This window comes from Bos indicus, chromosome 28 (genome assembly GCF_029378745.1).
Source record: "Bos indicus isolate NIAB-ARS_2022 breed Sahiwal x Tharparkar chromosome 28, NIAB-ARS_B.indTharparkar_mat_pri_1.0, whole genome shotgun sequence".
In the NCBI taxonomy this organism is placed as follows: Eukaryota; Metazoa; Chordata; class Mammalia; order Artiodactyla; family Bovidae; genus Bos; species Bos indicus.
Window position 1 is genome coordinate 4,679,219 of NC_091787.1, and position 12,968 is coordinate 4,692,186.

General features: G+C 49.5%; 1 protein-coding gene across 5 annotated transcripts in view; it reads left to right on the forward strand.

The window, feature by feature from the left end:
* DISC1 (DISC1 scaffold protein) overlaps positions 1-12,968 on the forward strand; it is a 427,730-nt gene that overhangs the window by 77,020 nt on the left and 337,742 nt on the right. For all 5 annotated transcript variants that reach the window (XR_011564628.1, XM_070781908.1, XM_070781909.1 and 2 more), the window contains exon 2: positions 7,218-8,194. Coding sequence is in view for 4 of the 5 variants with exons in the window: in XM_070781908.1 (XP_070638009.1) it covers positions 7,218-8,194 (977 nt within the window). In the remaining variant the exon portion in view is untranslated. The remainder of the gene's footprint in view (positions 1-7,217; positions 8,195-12,968) is intronic.

Below are 12,968 nucleotides of genomic sequence, written 5' to 3' on the forward strand. Positions count from 1 at the left end.
ATCAGGGGCTCCTGATGACATCATGGCTCCTCCTGGCTTGGTGCCCCCCTGCTGTGTGTAGGAAGCTGCGGGCTTCCTTTACTCTGGGTTTGGTGTCTCCTAACTGCTGTCCTTGTGTCCTTTCTTGTTCCTGTCTGGTCTCTTCTCCACAGAGGGAATCTAGTAAAACATGCAGATCAGATCCTGCGTCTTTCCAGAGATCACTCTCAGGACAAACAGCCAGTCCTGGTGCAGCCGGATGCAGCGGCTGGCTCCATCCTGCCACCTGCCTGTCACCAGGGTCCCCCATCTGCCCTTGCATCTCCGTCCCTTCCTCTCTCAGGATCTTCCCAGCAGCCTCCCCCGTGGCCTCCCTGCCTCCCGCTCACCCGTCAGATCTTAAGACCCCACTGACAAAAACCAGGGCTCTGTTACCTGTGGCTGGGCACTGCGAGTCTGCCCGTCACCTTCCCTGTCTCTGTTCCTCTGTGTGCTTGTGTGATCACAAGAGAGCTCACCTGAGAGCTCACCATGCTCCCTCAAGGACAGGGTCTGCGTCCTCTGAGAGGCAGGTGCTCGGAGGGGCGGGACGTGGGAGAGGTTTAGGGAGGTGCCCCTGAGGATAAAGGAGGGGGCAGGGGAGCCTTCCAGGAAGACAAGGAAGGAGCAAGTCTCACAGCCCAGGAAGCTCTGGTCAGGCTGACGGGGGGACTGTTGGGCGCAGGTTGCTTATAAGAGTTGTCCTGTCTCCCCTGGAACGGTCTGTGTGTTCACCTTATCCTTCCCTTTAACTCCAGGAGGTGAGTTTTGGGGTAGCACATACAGTGAGGAGTACTCTGGAGCTCAGAGAGCCCTCTGCTTTGCTATCAGGTTAACCAGCTGAGCCAACTAGGCAACTCCACTGCGTGTGTGCTCCGTTGTTTCAGCCGTGTCCGGCTCTGTGTGTCCTATGGACTGTAGCCCACCAGGCTCCTCTGTCCATGGGATTCTCCAGGCAAGAATACTGGAGTGGGTTATCATGCCCTCCTCCAGGGGATCTTCCTGACCTAGGGATCCAATTCAAGTCTCTTGCATTGGCAAGTGGGTTCCTTACCACTAGCGCCACAGGGAAGCCCCAGGTAACTCCACTGCTGCTGCTGCTAAGTCGCTTCAGTCGTGTCTGACTCTGTGCGACCCCATAGACGGCAGCCCACCAGGCTCCCCCGTCCCTGGGACTCTCCAGGCAAGAACACTGGAGTGGGGTGCCATTGCCTTCTCCGGTACCTCCACTAGTTAACTTCAAATGGAATTCTCCATTCTCTGTGGTTGAGTAGTCATTCCATCTTGGGACGGTTTATGTACATGACTTACATCCCGTGCTGGATATTAAGCAGTCTGGGGGCTGGGATGCATCCCCATCCAGTATCCTGTGTTCAGTGAGGACTGGTTATGTTGGCATGGATCGCACAATTAAAATGGAAACGCAGTAAAGCTTTATTTATTTAATTCTCTTTATTATTTAATAAAGAGATTTATTTCTCTCCAGCACTTGTCTTTCTCACCAGATTCTTATTACAGCGACCCCGAGGCACTTCCAAATCCTCGGGTGCTCTCAGACAGAAAGATGAACTTGCGCTCAGTTGAGTGTTTATGCTTAATGTATATGATTGGATTCTGGTTCTTGGAAAACTAGTTAATCCTCAGGGATGTGTGGTTTCTTTATGATCCAGAACCTCTGGTTAACCTGAACATTTTATAAAAGTCTATGCCTTGACCATGAAAAATAGGATTAAAATTCCTTCCATGGAAAGAGTATATTCATTTATGTTTCCACTGTATGTTTATACACAGGTCATGTTTTGTAAGGTCATCATGTGCTTGTATTTCTCTCACTGCTCTACACATCCTCAGCAGTGCCTCCGAGTCCCTGTGATTCCCCTTCAGGAGGCAGAAGTGCTCTCCCCATGGGGCCTTAGCATCACCGAGCAACTTTCCCAAACCCACATGAGCATTTTGTGTAGATTTTAACTTGGGTATTGGCTTTAAGGTCTTCCCAGTAAATTCATGAGTATGTTTTCTTAAATTGAGTAGTTTAGATTTCCTAGTTAAAAAAGAATATGATCTGGTCAATGTATATTAGATGCCTTTTCTGTATACTAGGATTTGGGTGGGGGGCTGTCGTAAGGATTTCATGGAGCTTATTTATAGCATAAGTTGAGAACAGTTTATATACCCCAAAGAGAATAACTGTAGACTCGGTGTTCATAAATAGGGACTCTTAATAAATGTGGACTCGGTGAAGGCCTGTGAGCTGGGTGATCTGAATGAGGTAGCTGATGGATAAAGGGAGAGCCTTAGAGGTGGGGCAGGCAGGATCCTTGCCGACCTGGCTGGAAACATTGGTTTCTCCCATTTTCTGAGTGAATTAGGTAAGCAGATGCTCCTGGGTATCTTATCTGGGCTGTGTGTGGTAGCCCTGTGACATCTGGGCCGAGTCAAAGCCCTCGTCTTTCACTCCCTTCAGTCTCAGAGCTCACTGGGTGGGTGGGGGTGGAGACGGGATCCCACATAAGCAGGGACCTGCCGGTCTGTGCCGTGGAGAGGTGAGAGGACTGTGCTGCCCTCCCCTGGAGCCTGCTGTGGAGTGTGAGGCTGCAAGGGAAGGAGACAGCTGCTGAGGCCCTGCCTCTGCCTCAGCCTGTTTGGGGCCAGCTGGGCAGACTGGAGCCCTCTCTGGGTTTACACAGAGCAGAGTGCAAAGCTGGCTTCAGGTCCTGCCCTCATCTTGCCACAGTCGACTTCCTGCCCGCTTGAACCTGTGTTTCCAGGGTTGACTGCAGCAGGGTGCCAGAAGGACTCTTTCTCTCCAAGGGCTGAATGCATTAGAAGCCTTCCTTAACCACAGGATGTGAAGGCTGGACTTGGATGTCAGGGTGGATTTCAGGCAGGATAGATAAGTAATGGCACCCCACTCCAGTACTCTTGCCTGGAAAATCCCATGGACGGAGGAGCCTGGTGGGCTGCAGTCCATGGGGTCGCTAAGAGTTGGACACGACTGAGCGACTTCACTTTCACTTTTCACTTTCCTGCATTGGAGAAGGAAATGGCAACCCACTCCAGTGTTCTTGCCTGGAGAATCCCAGGGACGGGGGAGCCTGGTGGGCTGCCGTCTATGGGGTCGCACAGAGTCGGACACGACTGAAGCGACTTAGCAGCGGCAGCAGCAGCACAATTTTACAACCTGATAGGCTTGTTCCAATTTCACTGCATCCTTGCTAACCCTTGCTATGTCTGTTTTTTTAATTATCACCGTCATAATTAGTGTGACATGGTAGCTCATTGTGGTTTAGATTTGTATTTCCCTTCATTCTCTGGGTCAGGAAGAGCGAAGAAGGAAATGGCAACCCACTCCAGTGTTCTTGCCTGGAGAATCCCAGGGACGGGGGAGCCTGGTGGGCTGCCGTCTATGGGGTCGCACAGAGTCGGACACGACTGAAGCGACTTAGCAGCAGCAGCAGCAGCAGATAAGTAACAATTGGTTTCTGGTCAGAGGGAAGGGGCTTCCCAGTTGGGAACCCGCCTGATAATGCAGGAGACTTAAGAGATGAGGATTTGATCCCCGGGTTGGGAAGATCCCCTGGAGGAGGGCACGGCAACCCACTCCAGTATTCTTCCCTGGAGAACCCCATGGACAGGGGAATCTGGTAGGCTACAGTCCATAGCCTCACAAAGAGTCAGACATGGCTGAAGTGACAGCATGCACACACAGAGGGACATCAAGTGCGTGTGTGTGTGTTAAGTTGCTCAGTCATGTCCAACTTTTTGCAACCCCACGGACTGCAGCCTGCCAGCCTCCTCAGTCCATGAGGATTCTCCGTCAAGAATATTGGAGTGAGTTGCCATCTCCTTCTCCAGAGGGACATCATAAATATCCTCAAAAAAATTAAAAAATAAATGGAGAAAGGTTTCAGAGCAGCCATGTGCTCCGTATGGGTTTCTTATTCCCCTTCTAGCTCATTCCACAGGTGCCCTCCAGATCCAACCCTGTCAGCTCCTCTGCCCTCTCTGGAGGCTTAGGATTGATTCCGTGTGACGGTCTCTGTTTCTGGGGTCACATTCTGGGAAGGCTCACACCTGGAGGGATGTCTGGTATACAGGAGGATTCAGAGGCTGGGCTACCCCCATTCCCCAGCCCTACCTCTCAGCCCCTCATTTGATGAACACTGTGGCCTGACGGCATCTTACAGGACACCCCCCACCTTCCCCCCGCCCCGCCCCCCCCCCCCAGGAACTCAGGCTCCCATTGGGGAACTGCTTGGATGGCAGCTGGGTCAGGCCTGGGGAGGTTTCAGACTCTTGGTTAAGTAGCTTTATGGAGGGCTACTCAGACCCAAGGGCCTACAGGCATTTGAAAAGAAGTGAAATTTCAAACAAATTATTTTCTGCTTAACATTGCTCTTTTAACTTCAGAAGGGTTATTTGTGTGATTGGACTTGCATTAAAAAATTAGTTTAAAGCCTCTTTAAGCCAAAAGACAATATAGATTTCACAGGACTCCGTTTTGAAGGTATGAAATTGCTGAATAATTTTCCTTTGGTAATTGAAGCCAGAATTCAGTGTTCTCTCTGCTTCTTTCTGGATTCCTTGTTCTTTGAAAAATATTTTGCCAGTTTCACAGGCAGAGGAGAGTTAGTTCTTCTAGGCATCCCTCTGCCCTGTCCTGAGCTCCTGCAGCCCTGTGCTGACCACCTCCGGGTACAGGGGGAAGCCTCAGATGGCGAGAGCAATGAGGGAAAGGATGGGTCTCCTTGGGATCATAGAACATAGTGACCTAGTTTGGTCTATTAAATTTTTTTTTTTTTTTTAATTGAGGTGAAACACATATAACACAGAATTATCCTTGTAACCATTTTTAAGTGTACAGTTCAGTGTCATTAAGGACATTAACATTGTTTTGTTTCTGTCACCACTGTCCATCTCCAGAACCTTGCTATCTTCCCAGACTGAAGCTCTGTCCCCTCTGAGCACTAGCTCCCAACATACTCCTACCTCCAGCCGTCTGCCTTCCTCTAGCCCCTGGCAACCTTCTTTCTGCTTTCTGTCTCTGTTAATTTGACTCCTCAAGGTATCTCATGTAAGTGGAATCAAACAATATTTGTCCCTTTGTGACTATCTTATTTCACTGAGCATCATGTCCTCAAGATTGAGGTTCATTCATGTTGTAACAGGAGTCAGAATTTCCCTTTTTTAAATAAGGCTGAATAATTTCCCATCGTGTGGATAGACCATGTGTCATCCATCCATCTGTCAAGGCACTCTTGGGTTGTTTCCACTTTGTCTATAGTGAGTAATGCTGCTATAACACGGGGGTACAGTTATCTCTTTGAAATCTGATTTCAATTCTTTTGGGTATATACTAAGAAGTGGAATTGCTGGACCGTGTAGTAATTCTATTTTTAATTTTTTGAGGAATTTCTATACTCTTTTCAGCTATACCATTTTACATTCTCATAAGTGCTCATTCCTATAGAGCACACTGGTTTCAATTTTTCCACTTCATCATCAACACTTATTTTCTCTGGGTGTGTTTAATAGTAGCTATCCTAGTGAGTGGTCCAAAATGATGTATTAATGACTCCTTCTGTACATTTTCTGTACCTTTTTGCCATGTTCTTTTCCACCAATTCAAACTTTGATGGGAGAAAAGAAAAAGAATAAAAAAGAAAAGATAAAACCTTTCTTTGACTTCTTGTCGTTGCAAGTTGTCATCCTAAGTGATGTGCTTGGAGGTAAAGGATATAGAAAAAGCATGTGATTTGGGGTCAGATGGGCCACAGTCCATCCATCCATCCATTCTACTTTCCCTCCATATATCCTCGCATCCATTAATTTATCCACCGTTTATCAAGCAACTTAAATCAAGCAACTTAAATGCAGGGCATGGTCATAACACAGTGGGATCCTGGATGCCTGGCGCTGTTTACCTGATGAAGAATCTGAGACCATCTGTATTCTGGGAGGTAGGGCAGGACAAGATATGTGGACCCAGTAGGGGTGGGGAGCTGTGCTCCACTTCTCAGCACAGGCTGCCTGATACACAACTATGCCTCATGTTGTTTTCTCTTGCGTCATCCATCCAGTCTGATTCGAGTTGTAGCAGGGCCCCAAGACTCAGCCACTTGCAGGGGTTTGATTTCTCTGAGCCTGTTTTCTTAACTGAAAGAAATGTTACAATTCCTGGTTGATTCACATGACTTTGGTAAGGAGCTATGGAAATCAATGCAGATGAGGATACGTGATGAGTAACGAGGTGCTACAAAATATCAAAATAATAACCGTTAATAACACTTTAATCACAATTATCTTGAGTGCCAGGCACTGTTCTGAGGGGTCCGCCTTTAGTAACTCATTTAGTTTAATGCTCACCACCATCCTAGGAGAGAAGTACTGTTGATATCTCCATTGTACTGATTAGCAAACTGAGGCACAGAGAGGCTAAGTAACTTCTGAAATGTCACACAGCAAGAAATGGCACAATGTGGTTTGAACCAGGGAATGAGGTGCTGAAACTTATGCTGTCAGCTGCTATGGCATCATGCCTCTAAGAGGCATCAACAATTTTATTGTCTCTATTCTTCTCACATAGCTGGGAGGGGAACACAGCCCTTGCTTTGGAGAACACAGCAAACAGGGCCTCCTGTAATTCATTGTGAGATGACTTGATGGGCATAGGGTCTCAGTCAGCTCTCCACTGTCCACAGGCATGCAAAGCCGTGGAAAACTCAGGTAGCCAAACCATACGTATATCTTAAGAGTAGCCAGAGTAGGTGATTGGCTCTCATCTGAGGAGTGTGCTGGCATTCGGCTTCAGCTTGTCTGCTTTCCAGGCCACTCCAGGATGAAAGCGCTGATGCACTTAAAAGATCAACAGGCAGGATGCTGGAGGCTCAGAAGGAACTGCCGACGTTGTGCTTGAGACATGTTAGCATAAGAGCTGTGCCAGCTGCTCTGCTGAACAGAGGAGCTGGGACGCTGGGCTGTGTCTACACATCCCCGGGGTCGCTTCCTGAGGATCATCAGTTTCTTTACCAGGTTGGCCTGGTGACCACTGAGCCAGCACCTCTCTTTGACAGATGCCCAAGGGATGACCTCTGAGCCTGGGGTTGTTTTCCATCCCAGTTCTGGCTGAGCCAGAGAGATGTGTGTGTGTGTGTGTGTGTGTGTGTGTGTTTATGATGATGTTTTCTCTTTCTCTCCAGGCAGCCAAGATTGCTCACCACCTGCAGCGTCTTTTCGGAGGAGGCGGCTGGCACGGAGGCCGGGCTACATGAGAAGCGCAGCTGGGCCCAGGATCGGGTTCCTCTCCCCACCAGTGGGCGCTCCGTTCCGGGCCCAGGGAGGGGCGTGTGGCAAGGAGTCTCACCACCTTGAGTCCAGGGCCGGCCCGTGTGGCCTTGACCCTGGAGGCCAGTGGCGAGGTCGCTCAGTTGGGAGCCTCATTCCCAGGAGCACGGCCACCTCGGCTCTGACCGTGGGGCACCGAGGACCGGCTCTGACAGCTGCGAAAGGAAGCCCAGGGCTCCTTGGGTCTCAACCCCGAGCTGGCACTGCCCTGCCCAATAGGCTCAGCAGGCTGTGTGGCCCCAGGGCCACTGGCTGTCGAGGGGAGCTGCCGTCCACGGACACTCGCGAGGCCCCAAGTCCTTGCCGGGAAGCCTGGAACAAAGGCTGTCCATCCCCGGAGGACATGAGTGACACCAGCTGCAGCCTCGGAAGTGGCCCCCAGGCTCCCGCCATCCCTGCCAGCTCTCAGGACGTCTTTACCTCCAGTTTTAGTTTCATTCGCCTCTCTTTGGGGTCTGCTGGGGAACGGGGAGAAGCAGAAGGCTGCCCACCCTCCAGAGAGGCTGAGGGCCCTCATCAGAGCCCGGAGGAGATGGAGGCCAAGGCTGCCAGCTCGGGTGGGCCCCACGATCATCCTCGGCTCCTCTCTCTCCCCTTCACTCTCAAGGCTTCTCAGGGCCTGGCAGACGCCACCCAGACCTCGGGGGGCAGCCGCGGGATGGAGTGCCAGACTCTTCCGTTGCTGGACACGGATGCTGCCTCCTCCTGCTCCCTGGATCCCTTGTGGTTTGAAGCCAGCAGCTCTGCGGATGCTCAGCGGTGGGACCCCCTGCTCAGCAGATGTGAGCCGGCGCTGCTGCACTGCCTGCAGGGCCAGCGGAGGCGGCTGGAGGTGGGTGTCTTTCCAGCCTATGGGCGCGGGACGGTCACGGCTCAGATTAGTTCTAGACAGAGGACCAAGAACGACGCTTCTGGGGTTGACCGATCTCCCACTGGAAAATGTGGCGGCACCTTTGGTGACTGGCCCCAAAAGATGTTGCTCCACTTCTGCTGCTTCTCTTTCAGCCTGAACTCAAATCTGTCTCATTTTCTCTGTCCCTTAGATGCTCAGGTTTGTTGTTTGTTGGGCCACAGGCTTCTCTGAAGTTTCTGGCATGGGTGACTCAGGGTTGGCTCAGCAGAGCTCTTCTCTGAAGCGGGAGGTGGGGACCACGGAACAGGGGACCTGGAGCTGGCTGGTGTGTGGACGGACTGAGTGATACAGCGGTGGTGATGCTCCCAATTGGGGGCAATCCAGAGTCGCTTCTGCATTTACAGCTCATTTCCCACTGCAGCTGTGGGAGCTCCCGACACGGAATCGGGGGGCTTTGTTTCTGGTCACTAAACCTCTCAGCCCCTTAGTTTCCTTGTTTAGAGATGATAACACCACACAGGGTTATTCTGTGGTTCGGTGGGAATGTAAGTGCTTTGGAAATTGGGATGGACTGTATAGATGTAAGTCCTGACACTGCAATGTTGCTGGCCACCCAGTTATCTGAGAGGTGGGTCCACCTTGGAGTAGGCGGGGTTGTTCTACCCTAGAAAGTTCCCAGGGAAACCTGGGCAGAGGTGCTTTGTGGTGGGGTGACCCATTGACTCGTCCTGTTGAAAGACTGATTTCCTTCTGGGGTGTGCATGCATGTATATGTGCACATGTATATCTATGTGTATATATGTGCATATGTACATGTGTACATACATGTGGATGTGTATTCACATGTGCATGTGTGTGCATGTGTGTATGTGTGTATGTGTGGTGTAGGTACATGTAAGTAGGGAAGTAGAGCCTCTCTCATCAGAATTGGAAGGAGGACCTGAAAATGTGAGTCTCATGTTCACTCCGAGGGACTGATCTCATCTGCTCTCAGCCCCTCGCCTGTGGCCTAAAGTCCCAGCCACGTCCCTGTTTGCCCTGTCCCAGATCGGCCATCAGATTCATTACCCAGGGAGACAGAGCAGCCAGGCCAGTGTGTAAAGGACAGTGCAGTGTGCAGGATGCCCAGGCGATGCGTGGAATCTTTGAGTCAGGCATGTCCAAAACGGACACCACTGTCTTACCCATTAGACCAGTCCTAACAGGTGTCACCGTTGATCTGTAACTGTTGATTTGATCTAATAGAATGCATCCAGCTCCTTAGAGGAGCTGCAGGTTCTTCAGCACCTTCCCCGCTGCCCTCTCCCAACCTCTGCTCCATCTTTAAGCACCCCCAGATCTGCTGCTAACCTACTCTCACGGCCACGGCTGTGGTCCCTGCCTGGTTCAAATCATTGTTATGTTTTACCCAAGTTCTGTAAGGGGTCCTGACGTATATACTTTCCTCTAGAGTCTCTCTTCCCCAATTCCTCCTCTGCAAGGTCAGCAGCATTGTCTTTGGGAATACTGCTGGGATGCTGTTATTCCTTGGCTTAAAACATTTGGTGGCTTTTTGCTTCCCTTAGGATGGTCTCCAAACCCCTCATCATGACAATGGAGACCTTTCCTGACCTGCTACAGCTGCCCAGTGCCTTCCTCCTCCAGCTTGGCTGCTCTCTCTTCCTGTGTCTCGGGCCTCTGCCTGGAGTGAGATTCCTGCTTTGTGCCACCTGCTAAGCTCTTCTTATTCCCTTCAGTGTGGCTCCAAAGCCACTTCCTTGTGAGACCTCTCCTCCCTACCCCCCGCCCCGAGACTAAATGAATCCCTCCCTCCATCCCTTGGATGTGCCCCGTGACAGCACTCATCACTTTAATAATCAGTTGTTCATGGTCCAAGTTCCTCACTTGACCACAAGCTCTTTATCTCCAGCTCACTTCTCTTAGTCATTTTTGGATGCCTGATGCCTGGCATACTGCCTGGTACTTGATTAAAATTTTGGTTTTAGTGAAATAATTTATCTTGGTAAGATGGGCCACAGGAATCTAATTGATAGACTTCTTGGACTGAATGTCTGAGGCATAGGGAGAGATGCTGAGAGGCACACACACAAGGACCCAAACCCTCAGTGGAGGTTTGCACCATCGTGATTCTTGGGCTCTGAATGCCAGTTTTCAACACGTTATTTCCAAAATCTTTTAAGAAAAATCTCAGCAACATATCTGCATTTCAAATATCCAAGTTTTGACCCAAGTCAAGCAGAAGTACAATGTGGTTATAAAGACCAGCTTCCCTTCCTCCTAGATAACCAAACAGAAAATCACCTGGCAATGGGTCTGCTGTAGTCAGTCCAGAATATCCAGTTGCTGAGTTTTGGTAGAACCAACAGTTTTTCCTTTCCTTTCAACTCCTCTTACCAAGATATAGGGGTCTTCCCAGGTGGTGCTAGTGGTATAGAACCCACCTTCCCATGCAGGAGATGCAGGAGATCTGGGTTTGATCCCTGGGTCGGGAAGATCCCCTGGAGGAGGGCATGGCAACCCACTCCAGTATTCTTGCTTGGAGAATTCCATGGACAGAGGAGCCTGGTGGTTTACAGTCCATAGGGTCGCAAAGAGTCGGCCACGACTGAAGTGACTTAGCATGCATGCCTGTATCTAGATATAGACCAGGATATCTAGTCCTGGCCTAGATTTTTTGATACTTTGGAGTCTGTGAAACCCTGAGCAGATATGCTTTCTGGGGGCCACAGACTCACCATGCCAGTCTCTGAACTACCAGGACATTGGGGTGCCTGGGAGTTGGAATTCTAGGGGCTGTAGCTGCAGAAAACCACCTTGGCTCCCCTTTTAGATCCAATGATCTTTAGTTTTAAAAATAAATGAAACACACCCTAGATATATCTCTTCTTATAATTACCTATAAGCCACTGGAGAGTTGTTTTATGGGGTCTTGGTTTCTGGCGGGTCACCCGGGGGCTTGTACTCCTGGCACGCTGGTGGGATGGCCTGACTGGTAGCCTGGTGCTTTCACTTCCTTGCTGTGTGACCTGAAGTCATGTCCTTCATTGTTCTGTGCCTCAAGATGCTCTTGTAGTAGTTGGAGGTAACTGCAGTCTCCACCTCATACTGTCGTGAGGATGAAAAGTGCTGGGCCATGTGCAGTGCTTCAGATTGGTTCTGATGCCCAGCAGGAACACAGAATATTGCTCATTGTTATAGAGTATTGCTCATTAGAGAAATGGCTCAGGCGAAGAGAATTTGAGTCAAAAGGGGAATTCACTCTTCTTCCTTGTTGACTTAAAAAATATTCACAACCTTTAAAAAAAAATCACAACCTAAAAATTGAGAGTTATGTTTTATTTTGGTGGGAATTTTTAGGACTTAAGCCCAGGAGATAGCATCTCAAGGGACCCTGAGAGATGCTCCAAGGAGGCAAGAGGGAGAGCCAGGTTATATAGAAGTTTTGCAACAAAGGGAAGGTAGTCTGAACATCAAACGATTATTGTTAATTAACAAAAACCAGATATCCCAGGTTAAGTAGTTTAGCACTTTTCCGTGTATGGGAAGATGCAAGAGTCTGGGCTCACTGAAATCATTCCTTTGATACTCACCTCAGCTATCTGGGGCCAATATTCTGTGTTTTTCACATCCTGAGCTTCCTTGGGGCTCACCGTAGGGAGTGGCTGCAGTCTGATGGCTGCTAGATGACAGATATCCTTTTCCTTCCTGAGTTCCTGCAGGGCTCACTGGCTCACATTGGAAGGCTGCGGTCAGGGATGACTGTGACATTCATGTTTACTGATATGGCAGGAAATATTCCATTTCTCACCCTACAGTTCAAATTAAACTCACGTCTTGTCTCAGATGGTAGGATCTGGACACAGCTGACGTGTAGTGTAAGTTCCTTTGTTTCTCCAGCAGCTGCATAGTGAGTTACATGATGCTCTTTCCAGTGATTTGCATGTCTGTGGTGTGGAAGAGGGGTGACCTTTATTCAGGGTCGTGGAGTGACACAGGAACCCTGTCCAGGGCGAAGGTCTTACGGGAATGCAGATTTTGCTTCCGATGGAGGAAGAGGCTCCCGACAGTGGAGTTGTGCTTGATGAGGGAGGCCTTGCTTTTTCCACCATGTTTGTGCAGAAACCTCAGATTGCTCATTCGGGCTGAAGAACTGGGGAAGGGTTGAGCTAAGGATATGCAAAAAGATCCCTTCAAAGATTGGGATTCTAGTGTTCTGGGGCTTTTTAAAATATTATATTCCAATTCCTTAACCCTCTTCTCTCTCCTTAGGGAAAATGAAAATCTCAAGAATTTGAATTTTAGTTCCTGTTAAATACAGTCCATCCTTCATATCCGCAGATTCTGTACTTGGGAATTCACTTACTTGTTAAAACTTACTGAAGTCCAAGGTCAGGGCTCCCAGTGCTTCCCTGGTCTTTTGTGGAGATGCATGCAGTCAGTCTTGTCTGACTCTTAGGGACCCTTTGGACTGTAGCCCGTCAGGCTTCTCTGTCCTTGGGATTTTCCAGACAAGAATACTGGCGTGGGCTTCCATTCCCTTCTCCAGGGGATTTTCTTGATCCAGGAATCAAACTCTAGTGTCCTTTGTCTCCTGCATTGCAAGCAGTTTCTTTACCTCCTGAGCCATCAGGGAAGCCCTTGTGGACATGCACAGAATGACTAAAAATTTGGGCCACCCAACATGTGTGTTCTACCTGAGGTCTTGTTTCAACTCAAACTGTAAACTAGTGTACTTTAGGTGGCCTGTTTTTTT